Below are 23,910 nucleotides of genomic sequence, written 5' to 3'. Positions count from 1 at the left end.
GCTTTGAAATACATAATACCAAAAGATTAACTATACCTTACTTTAGGTGTATAAGATGACTAACAATACTCAGCAAATTCAAATTTGTCTAGCTTTAGTACAGTACAATATGGGAAATACTTACATAGTTTATATATACCTTTAAAGTTTACTAATTAGGGCCATAAACATGAGACAGGCATTTATCACCATACCTGATGTCTAAAACAACTTTATGTAAAAATCTTTCAAAATACTGAATGAAACAGGCTGATTAATGCTAATCAAAGTTTAAATGATTGATCGAGTTTTATTTGACATGAAGCAGGACCACAATTGTGCTCTCCAAATGTTTACACTGAGTTGGATTATTAAAAGTTTTAGGCACAGGTATGGTGGTAAATGCTTGTAATCTAAGAAATTGGGAGGTAGATACAGGAGATAACAGGTTCAAGGCCAGCCTGGGCTACATAGCAAGTCCCAGGTCATCCTGGACTGTACAGTGACACTATGACTAAACTATGAAAATGAACTTTATTATGTGTTGCTGTAAATACGAAAATGTATATATTAAAGGATACATACATTAAATTTATATCTTAAAAGAACAATATATTTAATAGAAAATGTGTGACTTTTCATAAGAAGTTGGAAATAGTATCAGAGATGTAAACTGGATATTGTGTGATGTTTTAATATTAAATTTATATATATATATATATTAAAATATTATGTTTTTATATTATTTTTATTATAATTTAATTTTACTTTATACTTTAACTTTTTGGCATAAATTTATTGAGCAACTATGTTATGAAATAGGTACAGGACTCTAACAAAAATGAACTGATAATATATTTATAATCTCTCTCTAACATTTTCTAATGATTGAGTAATATTCAGCATGCATTTTTTTAACTTTATTTTTTTATTTTTTTAATTAGGTATTTTCTTCATTTACATTTCCAATGCTATCCCAAAAGTCCCCCCATACCCTCCCCCCACTCCCCTCCCCCACACTCCCACTTCTTGGCCCTGACGTTCCCCTATACTGAGGCATATAAAGTTTGCAAGACCGATGGGCCTCTCTTTCCAATGATGGCCAACTAGGCCATCTTCTGATACATATGCAGCTAGAAACACGAGCTGGAGTGGGGGGGAGTACTGGTTAGTTCATATTGTTGTTCCACCTATAGGGTTGCAGACCCCTTTAGCTCCTTGGGTACTAGCATGCATTTTTTAACAGTATAAGGAAATCATAAACTAACCTAGTAGTTTAATTCCACTTTAATTCAGGAGCTAATTGATTAAGCTTTAAGGTAAATTAAAAGATTGAAGTTTAGGCATAACAGAAGTGATATGTAAATGCTAAATTACTAAAATAGAAATTTCCAAAAATATTTGGAAATTTGGAAATAAATTCTTAAATAAGCTACTTTGTATGCTTGTAAACATTGTTGGAAACAACGTGACAGCATGAGCTGTCAAGATTATTTTCACTCTACCAAGACAGAAAAGTTGAAAGAAAAATGAATTTAGACTGTAAAATTCAAACATAAACCTAAGTTAATTTTAAGAGTACTTTCAACTGTCTCTTTCTCATGAGAACCGCCAGGATTATTCTCACAAACTTACCCTGGTGAATATTACCTTCCTAGTTTTAATTAGCAACAACCACATTCACTAGGCTTGCAATAAGTAAACATTTCCTGATAGATTTTACAACAAGTTTTGATCACATGTCATGGCTTCCCTGAACATACAAATACACACACAATGCAGTTAAGAATCCTACCCTGGTGGCTAGAGAAAAGGCTTGGTGCTAAGGGCTCTTGCAAAGGACCTAGACTTAGTTTCCAGCACCTATATGGCAGCTCACAACCATATGCAACTCTAGTTCTTGGAGATCTAGTGCCCTCTTCAGGTTTGCAGGCACTAGGCCTCGTAAAGTACATAGACAAATCACCCAGACCACAAAAAATAAGAACTAATAAATCTCTTTTCAAAAATAAAAAATGAGGAAAGCATAGAAGGTAAAGGTTTTTAAAAAATCAGTTATTTTCAGCTCCATGGGGCAATAATGGACCTAGTTAGAAGCTCTCTACAAAGAGGAAGATATTATAACCTCATAGGATTTTCCCAGAATGTTTTCCAGTATTTCAATTATGCCATCCAGCACATATTTCCCAATTACAAAATTGGTTTCTCTCTAAGTCAAACAAGAGATTCCCTATGCAACAAACAAACAAACAAACAAACAAACAAAAAAACACCACCACCACCACCAAAAAACCCTTCTCTTGGAATCACATTAAGAAAAAAATAAAATGGAATACATGTTATTATGATTTTTAATAATTCACCAAGACTGGTTGACTTAAAGCACTGCATTAACTTTGTTTCTAAGCACACAGTGTGAGATATAATTTTAAGGATACTAAGATGACAACACCAGGTAAGTTATTATAGTGACAAGAATTACTTGTGTAATTTAGAAAACTTAACAAAGCAATGTGTCCAAGGTAAGAGCGAACAGAGTCCTAAGTAAAGTACTGAATTCTCTCTCTACCAATCAAGATGGAGGATAATCTTTGTGTGGCCACTTTCCTGGTTTTTAGCTAATGCAGATGGGAACACAAATGGAGCTTTAGATTATAGTATACAGACTGAGGGATTCTGCCCTACTTTTCCTATAAGGACAGATCTAGGCATCATTCCAAAAAGGTGCTATATTCAAATAAAATTACTGGCAAGCATCCCAATCTATTATTTGATTTGGAAATTGAAGCTTCAGGATATGTTTAGCAGGGCAGATAGGACTTTTTTTTTTTTTTTTTTTAACATAAGGGTCAAACCATACCCTTGCTTTGTCACATGAATATGGGCCTTGTTTCTTTACTTCAAAGATAGAACAATACAACAAATTTCATGGAGTTGAGAGATCTTGTGATAGCCTATGTGAGAGCACCTCACTCATTCCTGACTTATAGTAACTACTAAGAATTAAAAGCAAAAGGATTTTGGATCAGTGAGATTGGGTGAATGCCCTTGTTGCTAACCTGAGTTCAATCCCTGGGACCTACATGGTGGAAGAAGAGAAACAACTTCTGCAAGCTGTACTCTGACTTCCAGGCACATGCTGTAGCACTAGCATGCATGAATAAATATAATAAATAAAAGTAATAAATAAATTTAAGTATTATTGTAATACTATATAACTAAATATATGTAATAAATAAATGTAATAAAAATTTTTAAATATTGACCTTAACTTTATGAAGCTTAACATTTAGAGTTGATAAATATGTTTTTTTTTTTCTTTTAAAACTCCATAAGCCGACTTTTGTTGTTTAATGGAAAAGCTCACTATGTTACTCAGGCTGCCCAGAACTTCTAGACTCTCCAACCTGCCTCAGCCTCCAGGGTAACAGAAACTGTATCTGGCTTACACTCAGCTTTTGGTCATACATATAGTTAACTATTTTTCTTTCATCTTACTTGCTCTGGGAGGAGTTCCTCTCATCCCCATCTATATTATGATTTTGTGAAGAGCACCATAGTATAACTAATAGTTAAGAGCCAAATCTTTCATGTAAATAATAATTTCCACCTCACAGTATTATTGAGTAAATACATATAAAGCACTTAGAATATAAAGGCATTTTATATATTATTAAATGCATATTAATTTAATGTATCAAAAAACAGGATTTAAATCATGCCTATTCAATTCATACCTTGAAGCTTTAGGCTAAGTAAAAAGTCAAAAGCAACTTTTAATCAATTTTTTTCCTCAAACTATATCTCCTTGGTGGATCAGTTTGGGGGTTACTGGAATGCCTAATTAGGTTTCATAAATGTGGACAAAACAGAAAGTTGAAAATTGACAAAAAAAGTTTGAGTCCTGGTGACAGAACAAAATCAGCCCTGTAAATTATCTTCTGACCCCCACATGTACACATGTGCACACACACACGCACATACAAACATAAATAAAATAATTTTAATTTTTAAACCCTGTATATAGTCAGAACATAAACATACCTGTAAAAACTGAATGTAAAAAGCATTCTGGTTCATTTTAAACTAAATAACTGTTGCCCAATATTAGATATATTTGAGGTGATTTCTTTTTATTATAAGAATTCCAAATTATCCTGATTATATATGAATATTATAACCTCATACTAAACCCATTAAGAAAAATGATGAAGATGGGGACAAGAAAAAATCTATTTTCTAATCTTTTCATATTTGAAAAATAATGCATTCTTTGAGACGGGGTATCCTTATGTAGCCTGACTAGCCTAAAATTTGCTATGTAGACAAGGCCGGCCTTGAACTCACAAAGATCCAGCTGCCTCCCAAGTGCTAGATAGTGCATGCACTATCATACCCAGCTTTTCTGTATTTGAACTGGTTTTACTGACCACACCTTTTCTATCCTCAACATAATAGACAAGAAGAGACAAGAGGAAAGTAATTAATTGTTTTTCATTGCTGGATATCAAATTCAAAGCCTTCTACAGGTCAGACAAATACTCTATTATTACTGAGTGACATCCCCAACCCTCTGAAAGAACTAGTTTCCAACAACCGCTTTTAGTATCAGTCTTAGTCTATTATTTAATAAACCAGTTTAATTACTAATGAAACTGATCAAAAGGATTCCACATGTTCAACAAATATTATCAGTCCCATAGGGAGAAAACATGACACACATATATAGATATTTCATTTCCTGCACTTCTCAATTTCCCCAAACAAATCTTTATTATAAATTAGGATGCTCAGAATGAGAAAATGACCATAACATCACATAAATTTAATGTTAGCATAAGAAGCAGCAAGAAAGAAAAGCGTATTCAATTCCCACTCTAATCATAATCTAGATTCAATTCCCACTCTAATCATAATCTAGCTAAAAGGTGTGGTTTTTTAAAATTAGCAATATATAAATAGTTCATAAGTCACCTTTGCATTAAATTAAATTAAATATTGTTTTAATATTTATGTTCTAAGGAATATTAATAACAACTTTTAAAAGCCACTGTCAATGTTCTGAACAGCTATTTATCTGTCACTAAATGACAACTGCACTTGGCTTGAGCAAAAAATAATGTTTTCTAAAAGCAAAAATTTAAAACTAAATTTGACCAAATATTTAAGATGCCTTACACCTGTATCCTTAAGGAATGAAAAGATATTTATTTAGCTCCTTGGACTGACATGGGACTCTCTGTCTAGCAAACTTTTACTTCCCTTAAATAGGAACACTACAACTGTCTTATAATATGCTTTAGTCCCTATAGAAGTGTATCTAAAAAAAAACTTTTGCTGTAACACACGTGCATGACACATTCATGGGCTTTATGCCCATGTTTATGTCCCTCATCTGTGAGTAGGATAATGACAGAACTTACCTTTCGCATTTGATATTAGGACAGGTTCAACGGACCTTACTACTTTCTATACATTTTCTAAAGACATAGAAATTACCGTTCTACAGTATAGAAATTGAGTATGGCAAGTGATGTTGAGCTAAGACATGAAATTCCCTTTACCTTGTTTCTGCAAGACAAACTGGCTGCTCATTAGTTCAAAAACAATGTGATTCCTACCAGAAAAAAGGATATACTAATACCAACAGAGACAAGTGATCTTTGCCTGGACCTATTTTTAGGAATGGTTTAATTATCTACACCCCTAGTGTTAACACTGGACAATAAATAAGTAGGTGAAAGGCATCACCTACCAAAAAACAAAATAAACAATAACCCCCCAAAAACAAAACAGGCTTTCTGAAACCAACATCTTCATGGTATTCAAAAAGAAATGGGTATACCCAGCACTGCAAAATAAATAAATAAATAGATAAATAAATAAATACATTTTAAGCATGACAAAGAAACCATCTGTACTATTTCTCCCTAACTAGTAGTCCTACTGACACAAGAAAGGTCAGAATTTGCAGAGAAGTCTTAAAGGAATTGCTGAATTGATCAGTTCAGACTGCTTAGACTGCAAGGTCCACATCTAAATATAACCAGGAGGAAATCTGGAACTCGTTGCTTTCAGTGACTCCCTACCTTACAATGTCAAAAAAAGGTCATTTTCCTAGCCAGAAAACATTCATTAGTTTCCATAATAAAATTCATACATTTCTGCTACATATTACTGTTTTACCATTCTTCCTCAAGTGAGAAAAATTCTCGTTAAGCAAGAAAGGTATAATTAATTAGGACATCACGAACTACTCGGTATCTGTAATTATACATGGAAAAATTAAGGCCCAAGAAACAGTTAACTATTTTCTTCCAATTACACCCGTTTGCTAGAATAAAGGCTGGTAACCGATTCGTTTCCTAAGATCTCTAATGTGAGCACAGACAATTCTGATTCTTTCATTCCACAGATACTCCACCACACTACTTCCTTATTCATCTTAATATATTAATGGAACAACATCTTACCGGAAAAGGAAAAATGTTGTCAGCCCTGTTCAAGCTATCTTCCATCCAGGATTTTGGAGCAAAGGCTGAGCTAGGGCGAGCATACTTCTGGAGCTGAATATGATTGCTTGCGAAATTTTTCTTCAAAGGTGAGATTGAGTTCAGGGGTGTTATTCCACCGTTCAGCCCTCTGCGGTGATCCCGGCCTTGAGATGCTCCCCAGCCACCGTAGCCGCCACCTCCTGGGCTCCAGGAAGAAGAGGGGGTTGGAGAAGGACTCTGGTAGCTGCTCCATGGAGAAGGAGGTTTGTTAAGATTATTCGCCAAATGAGGCAGCTGGTTAAAAGCAGCACTTCTATGTGTGAAAGGTGGGGGGTGGGGACTGGCAGGAGACCTCCTCTGCTGCTGATGCTGGCTGTGATGGTGCTGGAAATGGGGGTGATGAGGATGGTGCTGGGAGAGAGGCCCGATCTGAGGGGAGAAGCTACCACCAAAGCCAGGGCTGACATGATGGGGAAAATTTTGAAACAAGAGAGCACCATTATTAGCTGAAGCGCCAGGGACCCCTCCCTGGTGAAAGAAACTTGCATCTTCATTGATTATAGTGGAGGAAGAAGGTGCTATCGCTGCTGACCAGTTACTGAAACCAGTAAGGGACGATGCACTGGATGTCAAGGGTTGGGTGGAAGTCCCGAGACCCGTGGCTTCTTGGTAATCAAACCCTGTCAACACTGGTGATTCAATGCGTAGTTTTTCTTTTCCGTTGCTGTTTTCTGAAGAACTGTCCCCTGGATTTTCTTCAGCTTTTGCCTTTTCAGTTTCAGGCAGTATTCCAGCTTCCTGACCTGGACTAGGGGAGAGCTGTTGCTTTTCTAAAGGGTCTTGTTGTTCTTGCTGTTGACTTTTTGCTTTTTCTGACCCCAAGATCTCATCCTGAATGTTATGAGTAGCTGGGGCAGGAAAGAGCCAGGCTGACCCAGCACTGCTGCCATTGGCAGCTGTGTTATTATTTATAAAAGCAGCAGGGTTGGGGGTGGCATTTTGGTGATGGTGTGGAGGCTGCAGATGTGGATGGAATCGAACTGGAAAAGCAGATTTATTCCCAGTATTGCTTTGCACTAGCACTCCAAACCCGTAATCCCCCATTTATTATTTTTAGGATCAGAATCTCACAATAAAAAAAAGACAACCTAATGTCTCACGTCTTTCCTCCCCTGTATCTCAAATATGTTTGCTTGAAGTATCTTATTTATAGCTAACTCAAAGATCACAGCTTATCACCCTACGTATCTCTGATTTGGAATTCTGGTCTCTCTGAATGGAAAAGAACCTAAAAAAAAAAAAAAACCTTTTAAAATATTGATATGAATCCAATTGGGCTTATTTCAAGGAGGGAATAAAAAAGGAAAAAGGTAAAAATCAAGTCTTTGGTTAGTAAAATAGGCGCTTTCTTTTTCCAAAGGAAAATGTTCATGAATGACAAAAACACAGCTTCTCAAGCATCTATGGATATAGAAGAATAAGCATTGTGCGGAGTAAAAATATATATATATAAAATTTAACAATCACATATGGTCTTCCTCAGCAGTTTAGATTCACATAAAAATTAGAATAGGATTAAGGGGTGAATACGTTCTTTTCTTGGCAGCTTGGTTAAAAAAATCAGGAATAATTTAAGAACATTATATATTATATATTTATATATAGATAGATTATATTAGGTTATCTGGGGCGGGAGGTGAATTTCTGGTTGCCAAAGAGGAAATCAGCCTTGACTAAAGGAAAGATGATTGCAGGGAGATTTCTGCTGTTCCTGGTCCTGTTTCTGTTCTTTTGTAGGGTGCAGTGTGGGCCTCTGGGGCTGTTCCTTGGGCTCCGGGTGCAGATCTTGCTGCGTTTGCTGTTCTTGGGCTCCCCTCGGCCTCCTTTCCCCCATGAAAGGGGTTGGAAACACCCGTTTCTCCCTCTGGGGGGTGTCGCGATCAGGAGGGATTAGCGAGACTGGACAAGGGCGAGCTGGCGGCCCGGGGGTGCGGGGAGCAAGGGGGCGACCTGGAAGGTCCTGCGGTTTCTGCCTCTTCCCCTCTCTGCGGCTCCGGGATTTTTTTCCCTCATGGGACCCAGGGGCGGTTTGTTCAGTTCTCTCAGTTCGATTCTCCGCCGGGGGGAGGGGGAAGGGGGATGGACAAAAAGGAAAACCCCGCTACCGTAGTTACTCTAAAGGAGAAAAGCCTCCCCCCTCGGCTCGCGCTCTCTTTTCCCCTAGACTGATTGGAAACTATAATTTAGAAGGCTTTTGTTTCTCCTCACGGTTGCTGGGCCGCCGCCGCCGCCGCTTTTCCCCGGTCCCGCAGTCCCAGCTGTCGTCGTTGCGGACTCCGTCTGGCTCTTCTTTTTCTTCCTTCTTCCTCCTCGTCTTCCTCTGCTGTCGCCGCTGCCGCCGCCGCCGCCGCCGCCGCCACTGCCTCCGGTGCCCAGGTCCCGCAGCCGCGGCTGAGTCCTTCTCCTCAGGACCGAGCCGAGTGAAATGACAACCAGCTGGAAAGACCGAGAGACACTTCCGGTTCGATGAGGGAGGGGCGGGGTGCTGCGGAGGCCACGCCTAGCAGCCGGAAGACCAATCCGACACCACAATCCCGACTAGGCCACGCCTCCCAGCCTCAGAGCTCCACCCAGGAAGGTCTCTGGTCATCTCAGAGCCGCCTCTTCCGCCTGCGCCTCGCCCAGCGGGGCCGGCGTCGGCCTCCGGTCTGCGCACCCAGTGCTAGCGGTGCACCGCCATCTTTTTTATGGGCAAAGATTCCTTCGCGATTTATGTTCCCAAAGTAGGCTTCTTAGAAAGTCCGTAGAGAGATGTTCGGAAGAGAATGGACATCTTGCACACTGAAACACTGAGCTAAAGTGTTGGGGATCGAAGTGGAAACCCATGAAACCGAGAATAAACGAGAGGCCTGCCCTGAGTAAAGGTGGGTGCCCCGGGCATCACGTGCTCTGGCCCGAGCTCCGCCCCCGAGGGATGGAAGGGGAGGCGGGTTTTCCCGGCATCTCTGCTGTGCCTAGAACTGCATAGTCCTTATCCTGAACGCACGTCTCCGGAGGGATTCCCTTCAGTCTCCATTTCTCCACCCGAACCACCTACTCTCCCATCCTCCCTTTGAGATGCAGATGCTGTAGGCGTCCATGGCTGAGCCACCAACTATTAGCTTTCTACTCCACCTTCCAAGCTGAACGGAGGGATTTTCCTAAAAACGAAAATCCAGTCAGGGTCCTGTTGTGCTCATACCTTTTTTAAAATGGCAGTCCGTTACCTGGAGAATAAAAACCAAACTCCGTATTGTCCTGTGGGCAGTATTCTCTGTGCCTTTTTCCACGCCTTTGCCGTCTCCTCTTGGCAAACTCTCATTTCGTTTGAGGAGTAAGTCTCCAACCTACCTACTCTGCCTTCGGAATCTCTTTTTACAGGCATACATGACCCTCGATACGGCTCATGCTTGTATATGGCATTATATTACATAGGTGGCTTATGTCTCTAAATCAGTGCTTAAAACAGTAGTTCTCAACTACTGGGTCGTGATGCCTTCAGGGAGGAGTCCAATGACTCTTTCACAGGGGTTGCCTAAGACCCTCAGAAAACACAGATGTTCACATTACGATTCATAACAGTAGCAAAATTACAGTTATGAAGTAGCAACAAAAGTAATTTTATGGTGGGGAGGGGTCACCACAGCACGAGTAACTGTATAAAAGGGTCGCAGCATTAGGAAGGTTGAGAGCCACTGCTGGAAAGATTTGACATTGAAGATTGGAAGCACCAGAGAGGAATCTTGAATGGAGACATACATAGAGAATAGCAGCAAGAATGAAATCTTTTCTGAAAGGTCTGATATTCAAATCTGAATTCATCATTTAGTTCCTTATGCCATTTGGTTTGGAGCTCACATGTTGGTTATTTGCTGTCTACTCAAGGCCTCCATGTCTTTGCCTTTGTATAGGCCTACTATCGTTTGCTCTGCTGGGGCCTGAAGTTCCAGGCTAGCCAGAGCTATCACCTCGTCTCAAAGACTCATCATCACCGTTATCTAACCCTTCCTTCTATATCAAGTGTCTCAATTCTCCAACACTTCCTGTATGGCTTGCCTATGTGGATCTTATTCGGGGATGTTATTCTCCTTTCATGTATATGTATCATACTGACCTCTGCAGTTCTGTGAGTTCTTTGAGCATAGGTAAGGTTGGATCTTACTCTGTTGTTTTCCTTTTCTGCCGCTCCCCTTCACACACACACACACACACACACACACACACACACACACACACACCTTGAGACTGAGCTGGCTCAGCCAGGTACCATTTCTTTCAGAATGATTTCCTTAACTTCCCCTTACTAGAGAGTCTTGTAAGATTCCTCTTTTTAAATTACTACTGGGTGTCAGAAGGTTAGTTTCTTAAGGGTGATTTGTGTGTGTGTGTGGTTTGTCTTTATGTCACCAGTGACCAGGAGAGGATCTGGCTCAGAACAGACTTAGTACATGTTTACTTAATGACTAGCTGGATGTTCTGTGTCCAGTAGATGGTTGTGGGTCACTTGGAGCTATCAATTCTTCTCAGTATCTTAAAATGGCAACTGTGACTTAGAGGAAACTGACCTGAAAACCAAACAGCCCTCAATTTGAACTCAGCTCTGCTGCTTCCTCCTTGTGTAGCCTTCAGCATCACCACTCCAAGTCTTTTCTTCCCCATAGAGCCATGTGGACACTATCCCCAGGCCTTCCTAGGATATGAGTTACATGAGGTCTGTGTAAGCGCAGTGCCCACATGCAGGGATCAAGATACGTGTTCCTTATTAACACATTGAGTCCAGAGAGTTTCTTCAGCGGCATCTTCTACCTAGAAGAAGTTGCATGGACCAGTGTTCAGGAACCTCTCTTGGTTTGCAGGAGAAGACATTCCAGGATCAGTCAGTGCTTCCATCCCAGGTCACTCTACTTGTTTAAGGTTTGGTCTGGGCTGAGACTAGGATGATCACTGGGATATCTGAGTCATCAAGGGTCAAGCTGGTGGTTAGACACTGAGAGGAAGAGAGAAGGAAGGGAGAAACTGTTCCTTTAAGTCTGCAATCTACTCAGAAACTCAGGATATTCAACCCAAGACTACCCTTCTCGAAAACATTGTGGCCTCAACAACTGTCCCCTGGTAACTATGACAACAATTCAGCAACTCTATTTGGGATCGTTAAAGGGATCTATTGTTGCAGATAAGAGCTGGATGGAGCACTCAGCCGGCAGTAGGAGTCCTATCCATGAAGTATGCTCAGCAGGAAACTGGCAGGTTGCAGGGAAAGCATCCTTTGCCCAACCATTAAGGTGCTACCTGGTTCAAAAATAAATCTTAAAAGCTCCCTTCCGGTCTAGAATACAGACCCTTAGAGAAACTATAGACTAGGGAATGCCTATAGCCTGCTAGCTGCTGCCTAGCCCCCTCTAGGTCTTGAAGCCAACCATACCCCAAACTTGGAGCCTTCCAGGAAGTAATGTTAATGTCTGTACCAGCCTCTTTCTTCTAAAGCTTGGCAGATGACATAATTCTCATACCATAATCACACAGGGTAAACTCTGGCCCCCTAGAACTCTAATGTCCTCACTACTGCTTTTGAAGCATACATTGCCAGCCATTTCCAAATAACCCACACCCAAGCTACCTAGAAGCCTATCTAATGACTTTAGCAGTCATAGCTTCCACCCAAGGCTGCTTATATTGTGTACAGTGCAGTTCCATAAGGTACCATAGAATAGTATATGAATGAGATCCACAAGAGTTATACAGTACATGGGCCCTGGTACCTTTCCTTTCTATAAAACATAGGGACACATTAAAAAAATATGGCACCCCTACAGAAGAAGCTATCAGATACTAACATAAATGATATAAGCTCATACCTATGCATGCAGAAATATTTAAAGCAATTTATCTTTTTAGAGTCAGCAACCCAGAAGGTTTTTAACTGAATTGAAGAACTTAGTGTCTTTAGTATTGGTTTTAGTAAAAAGGTAAGTCTAGACAGGTATAAAGACTGACTGCATAGGAAATGAATACTCAATAGCAACATTAATGAGCTTCCTAATAAAATGCCACGATACACCTTTTAATGAATATAAAAATCTCAAGGGTTAAAGGCAATGCCTGTGAAGGCAAAGCCTGTGAAGGCAAAGAGAAGATGGGATAACTTTGAATCATCTCATTTAGGAGTGCCTGCAACTCGCTATCATAAAGTGAGCTAGACAGAGGTGGAGCCAACCCCCAGGACAGATTTTTTTTCTCAAATTCCACTTCTGCTCTTCACTGAGACCCAGAACTGGAAAATGGTGCATATTTACTTAGAACACACCATTTTTAATGACTAATGATAGGTTGTTTTCTTCTCTTGCTTGATGTTCTGCAATGTGTGCAAGCCTCTGAGTTTTCCTCCCACCTTCCCGCAGAGTTCTGGCACAGAGCACTAATTAACAAGCTGTTTGGGTGGGAATAGCCAGCTTCTTTAATGCATCCTTACCAAACAACTGGTTTGAAAAGGTGAGGCCCAGCATGTAGACATGCTTCCCATGAAGTGCCTCATCCTGCAGACATAGGTGAGCAAGAGCAGGGCTGCCTCTTGCAAACTCTGCCAGGCATCACACACAGAGTAACTTGGCCTCTCTCAGGACTCTAGCCCTCTATGTGGGCAGGATGCTGATCTCTCTCTCTCTCTCTCTCTCTCTCTCTCTGTCTCTCTCTCTCTCTCTCTCTCTCTCTCTCTCTAACCTTGCTACTTTAAGTAGATTCACTTTGTCTTGCGTCAAAACCATGGATCGTGCTGCCAACTCTAGGGTCCAGAGAACAGAGAACTGTGAGTCAGGGATCACAATTCATCCCAATATATGAATAAACTCACAAATACTGGTCTAGCTGGTCTTACGATTTGGTCATGTCTGGAATTCATATTGCAAAGAGAATCAATTCTGAATTTTGTTTTCTATGTTTAAAATGTGCTATCTATCTATGGAAGAGGGTGAGTAAAAATGATTCTTATCTTTTGTGTCCAAATTTCTTCCTCTCCTATCCTATGAACATATGTGACTAGCAAATATTAGCCCATGGGAACTCATAAAATGCAGATTCCCAGGCTGGGCCCCAAGATACAGGAGATCATGCTTTTGTTGTTTGTTGAGTCAGAGTCTCTCCGTGTAGCCCCAGCTATCCTGGAACACTGGATGTAGACCAAGCTGGCCTCAGACTCACAGAGATCTGCCTAACTGTGCTGGCTTAATCTTTGGGGGTTTTTCTTATAACATTACAAGGTAGAACAGGCTTCTTCGTGATAATGTAAGAACACAGAGAAGCCAAATTAAGAGTTGGTAAAACAATAATGCCCCTTTGTACACAGAATAGTTTGGGGACTAAAAGAGAGTTGATACAGTGAGTGGTTTTCAGGACTCATGAGACCTAGGCTTCTTCTTCCATGACCCTTCTCTCCTCAAAGTGTACCTTCCCCCTTATAGCCAAGATGTGTGGTCTGTGTTCCAGACTGGAGGGCAGAGAAGGAGATGAAGAGTGATATAAGTCTTCTCTTTGAAGATGCAGGCATCACTTCCATTCTCCTATTGGCCACAACAGACCACATGGAAGGAGGCAGAAAGCATGGCGGTGTAGGTGTTCCCTAATTCTCTGTTAAAAGTTGGGCTCTGCCAGAAGAAAACAACGAAGAACAAAGGAATGGAGCCTCAGCAACCTTTTAAAATCCTTTTTCTTTCTAATGATGTATTGTAGCTTAGATTGGCCTTGAATGCCTCATTCCTCTTCCCTCCACTTACAGATTAATGAGGTTGCTGACAGATAACCTCCAAGGCCAGCTTGTAGACTACCTGTAAGGCTCTGTTCTTCAGGGCTCCCAACCTCCGATTGGCCTCCTACATATTAAGGACTCCAGTAGTCTCTGTCCTCTCTAAAAGAATTGCCAGTCCCTGGGAACTGCATAATAGATGTGACTGAGTCTAGCCATTGTATTCCCTTGTGTCTATATAATCAGTTACCAATAAACAATGCTCAAAAAAACAAACAAACAAAAAAGGTCTGGCTCAGCTATTAAAGCAAGGTGACAGGTGGTTGAGTGTTGGGCTCTCAGAAGCAGCAAGGTTTAGTGGCTTGCTTGCAGTCTTACTGCCATTGATTTCATAGGAAACTGGAGCCTGACAAAAGGCCTTATGTGGAATCATATAGTTGGTTTTGCACAGGAATCTTTGCTAGGTGCTCTCTACCTGGCCCTGTGGCCCTCGGGTTTCCAGGTGATGCTGGCATTGTTGATTTGGTGAAAACACTTTGAGAACTGGACTATAGGGTTTGGCTCTCATCTGGGTTTTGCAGGGTAATGGGCTCATGCAGCCCATTGTCTGCATTGCCCTCCTTCACTCCCACCCTCCTCCTGTTTTCTCTAGCTCACTTAGTGGTATGGCTCATCCTTTGGCCACCTACACCAACCTTAAGACATCGTCCCAACCTTCTTCTGACCAACCCTTGAGGTTTTTGTTTTTGTTTTTTTTCTTTACCTTTCCTTACCATTTATTTTCTTCTCTCCTCCTTTGGATCAAGTATGATCGTGTCTCATCTTGTATATTTGTTTCTTTCTCTCATTTGTTCATTCTTTTGTCAAAGCAATCTTCAGACTTAATGCCTGGTTTTGTTCACAGAATCTTTATGGGGGAAATCTAATTATATTACTATATGATTGAAATGTTTTCAGTGGCTATCATGTGTACTCAACTCCGATCAAACCTTGATGATTTTCATTCTGAAATCACCATTTGTCTTACTTGATATTTTTCTGTTACTTAGCTTATTTCAAAAAACATAAATATATTTTTAAAGAAACAGAGATTTAAAAGCCTAGTATAACTTAGTATCACCAAAAAACGATTCTGAGAATTATACCAATGGGAACAAAAGATGGTGTTGACTTTCTCCTAGACCCTGTGTGCATGTCAAAGGCCCTGGCTTTGAGAGCTTCTGTTTTGAAGAAGAGAGTAATAAGGTGGGAGAGGATTTTAAAGAGGTCCTAGTCTAAATTGTGTCAGATCCTCTTACTGTAAGTACTGGAAAGGAATAGTGAAGTTTCTCATTGTATGATTCAATGTCCTTCCTTTGTCTGTGCACCACAGTCACCTCACTTACCCTGTAGAAAGTCTTTCGTTGTTTGAAAGCCAATGCCCAACTCTTAGAATGTAGTGAAAGGGCCCATCACTTGTTACTTGCCACCTGACCTCTCTTGCCTTCTCCTGGGTCACTGCCCAGCACCCTGCAAGACTTGTCTCAGAACCTCTCTTGCTGCTGTCCTGGGACACTGTCTCACAAGACTTGTCTCAGAACCTCTCTTGCTGCTGTGTGGGACACTGTCCCACAAGACTTGTCTCCATGAACTGAACTCTGAGCCATGAGTGCCATTTGCTATAAGCAACAAAACATGGGCAACAGCGCTCTGGGCCATTTGAAGAGATTTCTGTCACACCTAAAGAAGACTATGTGTGTTTGCTGATGCTGGCCGGCTAGTGATGTCAGGGTTCTTGGCTTTCTTTGAGGTCATAAAATGTCAATTCCAGTCCCCAGGCCCAGTTGTCATATAGTGCCTTTCAGAGACTAGGGCTACAGAGCCTAATTTCTCCCCACATCTGAGGATCTTTTGCAGAGGCCCACCACATCCTTAACAACCCACTCTTAGAACTTTTTGGTGGGGGCTGAGTCATACGCCCGGATCTGGACCTACTTTCCCTTAAGTTAGAGGATCCAGTGTCAAGCTGAAACAGTAAGCTGCTCTAGACAAGAGGAGGGGAGGTCCTGAGAGAGCAAGTGTGTCCACACCAGCCACGGCCATTGTACAGCTTTGTGTTTGTGCCCATTTGTGCCCATTTGCCAAGAGCACCTACTTGGTTTTTCCAGGGTCCTTTCCTAAATGCCCTTCTCTGGCCACCAGCAGATGTGGCCTCTCTTCCAAGGTGGACATTCACATTCAGCATGTAGTCTCCATTGTGTAATCAACTGATTCCCACTGACTAACCATCCTTCAAGTTCAGGGCTCTTCCCTCCTTTTTGTACCAGCCGTGGTAGGCCTTTAGCAAGCATTTTTGAAATTAAGTTTTTCTTTTCCTTCTATACAAAACACAAGTCTGAAGTAATATACATTAGGTTAAAAAAAAAAAAAGAAAACAACATTGACCATTTTACAAACAGCACTCCTTGTTTCATTTTTCAGTTCGTTTTTGCTGGGAGGGGAGATACAGCAGTGTCCTACAAGCATATGTGAAGTTTCTATCAACATAGAACTTCTGCTCTGCCATGGATCTCATAGCAAGTCAGTCATTATAAGTCCCAGAGATTTCGTTTATAAATAGTGAGCCATTTCAACCTTGAAAAAAAACTTTATACATAATAATTGCTTCGATTATTATGGCTGAATTGTCTTAGGTACAGTGCTGTAGTTGCATTAAGCTGCTCTGTATTGATACACCCTCCAAGTTAAACTACTTCTTAATGAAGTGGCTTGCTCAGAAGCCATCAGCCAATGCGTGTCTACACACATGCATGCTTATACATAATGTTATCAGCACCTCCGAACAAGTGCACAGACAGAAATTGTCTAATATTAATGGGTGATCTCACAGATAAGTGGATGCTTCAGTCTCTAATGTAGCTGAGGTGAGTCTCAGTAATGGGTTTCTTGAAACGACCCAGCCCCCACTGGAGCACCTTCACGTACAGAAGCCTGTGTAAAGTCTAATAAATGCATAAATATTTTAGCAAGGAAAATAGGTAGCATTATGGCCACACTCTGTGCTGCTGACAGCTTGGTAGTTAGAAACCACCACATCCCGAGGTGTAGTAATTCACCATTTGCTCTGAGTTGAAACGAGGCAGAGGAGAGAGCTCAGGGCCCCAAGCTCATTTTTTATTTAAAGGCAATTTTTAATCTATTCAGCTATTTAAGCTCCAAAAAGAAGAAGAAAAAAGAAAGAAATATGCTTCAAATGCAGAAATTTAGGGAGTGTGTAGAGTCTCACCTGACAACATCTGAGATACAGTTTAAATAATAAGCAGCATTATATAACCCTGTAAGTGCATAGTGAGAATATAAAATTTAGTTTCCAAGTGTACGTGTGTGTGTGTCTGTGTGAATGCATGTGTATGTGTATTTCTTTTAAATCCATATATGGTTGTTATGAGACATTTTCTTCCAGTTCTCCTTTAAGATATGCAGATTCATAATTTGTATTCATTGTTCTACTGCCTGTTATTCAACATTATGTTTAAATTGACATAGTTTTTAGAATGTAAGTAAATAAGCTAAAAGAAAACTTGTGTAGCTGATACATATTTTAAAAGCTCAGTATAACATAGCACATATATTATGCCATCATTAACCATTTTCTAATACATGCTGAAATAAATGCACATTGAGTCCAAGAGATGTTGTAATCAAAGAGACTGTTGCTCTGTGAACTGTCTGATGGGGACATTTCAGGAAATACTAGGTCACTGGGTAAAAAAACAGATGTTTTAATTAGGTAATGGTTCAAGTCCCCTCTCTGTCACCGGCTGAGTGACTTCTGTGGCTTTTTGTCTCTCTGACTCTCAGTTTCTATGCCTGGAAAACAATGACAGAGATGTCCAGGCAGTTTTCTAGAGTTAAATAAATGGAGACATGCCAAGTTCTTAGGGTAGTTTATAGTCTCTAGCAGTGTATCAGCTATGGTTATTGTTAACTCTTTGGTTGGACATATGTGTCATTCTACGGTGCCAAACACCAATGAATATGCCCCGGAACAAACAAAATCTACCAGGTATCTACATCTGACAGACTCTTTTGTAGGTCCTAGGGACATGCTGATAATTTTTGAAGTGACAACTGTATGCCAGAGATAATGACCACAGTGTATGTATAATGCATTAAGAGCCATGTGCCTAGGTTAAGACACCAGGTCAGAGAAGGAGAATGTGGTCCAAGTCATCACCAGAGAGGAAGACGTGCAGATTCCTACGTCAGGCCTCTCTTAGCTCCTGGGAACACATCAAATTCCAATACAGGATTCCTACTGGGGAGCAAAGGATGCATGAAGTTTGAGCATGTGTCTAGACAGACATTGAGCCTGCTATCATTTATTTACAGACCCACATGGTATTAAAGGATTGAAGAATATCATTTTCAAAAGTAGACAGTAGTCAAGCAGCATATAAATAAAATTCTTAATTTCCTTCTGCAGAGATCTCCTAGATGCTACACAAAAGCTGGCTGTCTTTCTTATCTGTAGGTTCAGTCAGTACTGGTCAAAAATATTTGGGAAAAGCTGTATCTTTACTGAATATGGAGATTTTCATGCATTATTTCTTCAAACTATATTTTCTCAGACTTTTTCCATAAAATGTATTGTGTTAGTACTTTAGAAGTGATGAAACATGTCAGCGATGATTGTGTAGGTTACATGCAAGTACCATGCTATTTTACATAAAGAACTTGAACACCCACGGATTTTAATATTTGGAGGGGTCTTGGAAGTAGTATTTTTGCATATTGGCATAGCTATGTTTAAACATGTGGGAGACAGGCTTCCATTAACTTCTTTTCCCAAGTGTTGAGATGTTAGTGCACTGCCTGCTGGTGGGCTCGCCCTTCCCCCTTGCTCTCCACCCTGCCTGGTATTTGAGCTGCTGGCTCTTACTAGAGTGGAAGCTTTGTGAGAGGAGGGATTGTACCGGACTTGTTTGCTACTATACTCTCTGCCCCATACTGAAGAAGTGACTATCTAATCTGAGAGAGGGATTTGGGGAGTAAGTTCTTTTGGAATTGTTTTCTCCTGTTACACACATATCCATGTAAGTGTATCTGACTTTTTCTTCTGAGAAACTGGATTACTGTCTTAAAAAGTGTTTTGGTCATTTCTGTTTCTCTGGTTTAAAAGTAGGCTCATGGCAAAACAAGCTGGATGCTTAGAAATGCAAATACAGGCAGCTGCCCTGCCATGCAGCCCCCCAGCAGTGGCTGCCCTGGGTGTTTGTGCTATTTGCTCCCAGACCCCTTTCCTCATCCACATCCCCTCAGAGTTGACACCCTCACTAGACCATTAGGACAGCAAGCTCGTCATATCCCAACACCTTATGCAGGTCTCTCTCGTTCTCTATTAAACTCTTCTAGATTTCATGAAGATCTAGTGAACTAAGAGTATTATACTTTCCATGCAACAACATTATGAACTAACCAGTACCCTGGAGCTCTTGACTCTAGCTGCATATGTATCAAAAGATGGCCTAGTAGGCCATCACTGGAAAGAGAGGCCCATTGGACAGGCAAACTTCATATGCCCCAGTATAGGGGAACGCCAGGGCCAAAAAGTGGGAATGGGTGGGTAGGGAAGTGGGGGGGGGAGGGTCTGGGGGACTTTTGGGATAGCATTGGAAATGTAATTGAGGAAAATACGTAATAAAAAAAAGAGTATTATACTTTCCAGAGGGGTGGATGTGGCTCAGTTTTTATGTGCATGTGAGAGATCCTGCCTGACCTTACTTTCCGACTTTTCATCATTTTTTATTGAACTCATGAGCACTGTGGAGAGTCAACTATTGGTGATTTAATTTTTATTTTCTTTTTGTGTTGTCTGTATCATATGTGCTTGGTCCCTTCCTTTCAACACACCCTTTCCAGTGACCCACAAATATTTTTAAGGTGACCCCCAACTCTGATGCACCATTAAAGGACAGACTATCCGGATCACTCTGTTTAGAGTTGAGCACAAGTTGAAGTAAGCAAGAAGAGCCCATGAATAAGGGTGCCACGGGGACAGGGAAGCTTAGCTGCCTCGCTCTGCCTCATCTCCAAGGAACGCTTCCAAGAATGGACATTTGAGTGGTGTCTGGAAAGATGAGCCGGGGTTTGGCAGATGCTGAAAGGATTCAGGTGTCCAGTGGGGCCCTGAGAGGATGGAGAGCACGTAACCCACATTTGTTCACTGAAGACCACAGCTCAGGAGCCACAGCTCTGGGACCACAGTGGACAGATAGGGATGGAGAGCTGATGGATAAAATGTGAAGAGGCCTTTAGGTGGCAATCTACCTAACAGAACACTCAAGTTACAGCCTTGATAACTATACCTAAGTTGTCGATAAAAGTAGTTTCAAATACCCTGTACAATTGACAGAATCTATTAAAGTTGAAAGTGTGAATATCCCATGAATGACTCAGAAATCCCACCGCTTAGTTTCAAGCAGAGAAAACAAACAAATAACAACAGGACAGTTCCTTGAAAGAGTACTGTTGGCAGCACAGCTTGGGAAAACTAGATTGGGATGTTTCAAATCTGTTTGTGTAGGGAATGACTAAGGAGATTGATGTCTGTTCCATGGAAAAGTATGGAAATATCCATATTGCTGCAGAAACCTCCAAGGCCCACTGCTGGAGGCATGAACCAAGACACATGATGTGCATGACACCCTTGTGGGGATCACCCGTGTGGAGGCGAGGCTGCCCTTGTAGAGGCTGTCCCTATACAGAAATGCTGCCTATCTGTAGGCATATGCTCAGTTAGTTCACCAACACAGTTTATAGGAGACAAAGATAATGAAGCCAGTGTATTGCTAGAGGTGCTGTGTAACTGAAAACTGGTAAGCCCCAAAGGCTGAAGACATTCAAGAGGCCATTAAGAGAGACATAACTCTTTAAAAATATTTTTTGCAAGGAGATTGTATTCCATGAATCACTTGTATAACTAAAGATTAGTGAAAATAATGAAAATTCCCTAATTTCCATGGTAACTCAGTACCATCTCTTTGGAAAAAAATTGAACAACATGAAACATGACATTCAGAAAACATTTTGTACTCCATGGCCCAGTAATTTTCTTTTAGGAATCTATCCAAACAAGATAGCCCTATTTATTAATAGTGATTTTCACAGGAAGATGTTCAATGTGGTTATTATTTATAATGACAAAGGGGACAGATTCATCTAAGTTGTCTAATAGTGGGTTTAAATGGTAAGTTTATATGGAATTATGGGTAGCTGTTAAGTCCTTGCTATAGAAGAGTTTTTACTGACTTGTGTATTGGTTCACAAAATAACACTAAATCAATATAAAAATATGAAGATGGTGTGCTCTTGTATATTAGATTAAAAATAGCAGAACATATAGAGGGTTGGGATGTTAGATGCCAGAAGAGCAAATAGCAGTACATATAGAGGGTTGGGATGTTAGATGCCAGAAGAGCCATTTGACCAGGGCCTGTATTTATTTAGGCTTTGACACGGCTTCTTATGTGCAGCTGTATAATGCAGAAGGATGTTCTGAATTATATCAGGCATAATCCCAGACATAAGCGTGCAGTTTTTTCCATGAGACTCTTATTATGGTACATACACACCAAAACCCTCTTAGCTTCAGAGAGAGGAAGTCCAGGCTTCCCCTACTGCTGAGTTCTGTCACTGCACAGTCAGCCTGAAGTGGCTACTCTGAAGGTGAGTGTTCATGCTGACTAGCTCCTGGTAGTGGGATTACAGACTAACATCTATCTATCTATCTATCTATCTATCTATCTATCTATCTATCTATCTATCATCATCTAGTCTGTTATCTATCATCAATCTAATCTATCTATCTATCTATCTACCTATTTTTGAGATAGGGTCTCTTTGCATATGGCAGTCCTGAATCTCTCTATATAGACCAGGCTGGCCTTAGACTCAGAAGGACCTGTCAGCCTCTGACTCCTCAGTGCAGGGGTTAAAAGTATGCACCTCCATTCTTAGCCATATCTCTTTTCAGACTTCAATAAGATAGATTTCAGATGTGAGGATGATATGGCTTTGACATCTGTCACCACATTGATTGCCAGGGTTGATTCGGCTGATTTGGCTGGCTAGGCGGATGTCCCCTTCCTCCCTCACCGCTCCATGTGCGTCCCTCCCAAAGCCATGCGCTCAGTCGAAGAGGACAACCTTCCCCAAATAAAGGAGGACCGGTCTTCAGTCAAGGGTATCCGAGTAGCTGCGCCCCCCTGCTAGAACAAGCTCTCAAGAAGATAGGTTCCTGTCCTTCTGAATCTTCTTCAGTGAACGTGCATTCCACAATCTAAAAAGAGCTTCTTAGTGAAGAGTTTCAAACCAGCCAGAAAACATACGAGGAGTTGTCCTCTTTTAAAACACAAAGGCAAGGCCTATGTCTAGAATGTGCTACAGCAGGATGTTCCCAGGCTAGGGACCTCAGCCGTCTGGTTCCAGAACTGGACAGAAAGAACATGTCTGGACCTAGCTTCAGTGTGTCACAGAAAGGCCATAGTGATCCCTACTAGCCACCACTCTTCATTGCTAGGCGAGGCCAAAGAAGTTCTCTTGTCTTGGTGAGGGAGCCGCGCAGACCCCAGTTCTGAAGTAAACAGCATGTGTAGAGGGCCTGGGGAGGTCACCCAGGCTCCTTACAGACTGCATAACCCCGAGGTCCGGATTGGTCTTCAAATCAGACTGTGAGAGGACACATCCATGAGTGAAATGCTATGGGAGGATGTAAGAGCAGGGAGCTGGCTTGCAGAGCAGCCGGGCTGCGTGATGGCCAGGCCCAGTGTGGGAAGAGTCAGTAGATTAGTGCGGAATCCCTTATTAACATAATTGACTTGCAATCATTAATTTTTAAAAATATCTTTATTTATTTTAAGTTCATTTTTGTTGTTGTTGTTGTTGTTATAGGGTTTCTCCATGTAGCCACGACTGTGCTGGAACTTGTTCTGTAGACCAGGCTGGCCTCAAAATCAGATCTGCCTGCTTCTACCTCCTGAGATTAAAGGCTTAAGCCACTATACCTAGTTCAAGATTTATTTTATTTTTAATTCTCTCTCTCTTTCTCTCTCTCTCTCTCTCTCTCTCTCTCTCTCTCTCTCTCTCTCTCTCTTTCTCTCTCTCTCTCTCTCCCTCCCCCCCCCCCCCCGGGGGGGGGGGTGGAACATGTGTGTGTGCGTGCATTGAGTACCAGTGCCCACAAAGGCAGAGGCGTCATATACCCCTGTAGCTGGGGTTTCGTATGACAGTGGCCACCAGATGTGGGTGCTGGAAATGCAACTAGTGGTCCTTGCACCTAACTTTTGGTGCAAGAAATAGCATGCATTATAAATATGTTCTCGCCATTGAGCTGCATTTCCCTCGGGCCTTCTTCTTGTCAGTATCTGGAGGCAAGAGATGGGAAGGAGAGGGAGAGAGAGAAGAAGGGGAGGGAAATGAGCAAGCAGATGGGAGAGGAAGGGAGACACTTTCTCACTGCCACCACTCCCCACACTTGCCACCACCAAAGCAAATGTAACTGGTTCTAGATGCAGAAGTAACAGGAGACTGTGGCTTTGGGGGGAGTGCATGTACATCAAAGGTCAGGGTGCAAACTACATGTCCAGCCCTGAGCTGCCGGTTCTGGAAGCCAGTGCTCTCATT

General features: G+C 41.3%; 1 protein-coding gene and 1 long non-coding RNA gene across 5 annotated transcripts in view; one reads left to right on the top strand and one right to left on the bottom strand.

Moving 5' to 3' along the window:
- Window positions 1-8,954, bottom strand: part of Cpeb4 (cytoplasmic polyadenylation element binding protein 4) — a 64,643-nt gene extending 55,689 nt beyond the window's left edge. For all 4 annotated transcript variants that reach the window (XM_029483794.1, XM_029483793.1, XM_021178511.1 and 1 more), the window contains exon 1: window positions 6,453-8,954. In XM_029483794.1, coding sequence (XP_029339654.1) covers window positions 6,453-7,577 — 1,125 coding nt within the window. In that variant the 5' untranslated portion in view covers window positions 7,578-8,954. The remainder of the gene's footprint in view (window positions 1-6,452) is intronic.
- A 178-nt stretch (window positions 8,955-9,132) lies between these two features.
- LOC110305842 overlaps window positions 9,133-23,910 on the top strand; it is a 37,692-nt gene continuing 22,914 nt past the window's right edge. Inside the window, exon 1 of the long non-coding RNA XR_002379196.1 lies at window positions 9,133-9,397. This is a non-coding gene — a long non-coding RNA (uncharacterized LOC110305842). The remainder of the gene's footprint in view (window positions 9,398-23,910) is intronic.

Source organism: Mus caroli, chromosome 11 (genome assembly GCF_900094665.2).
Source record: "Mus caroli chromosome 11, CAROLI_EIJ_v1.1, whole genome shotgun sequence".
Classification (NCBI taxonomy): Eukaryota; Metazoa; Chordata; class Mammalia; order Rodentia; family Muridae; genus Mus; species Mus caroli.
This window is presented reverse-complemented; position numbering and strand designations above follow the sequence as displayed.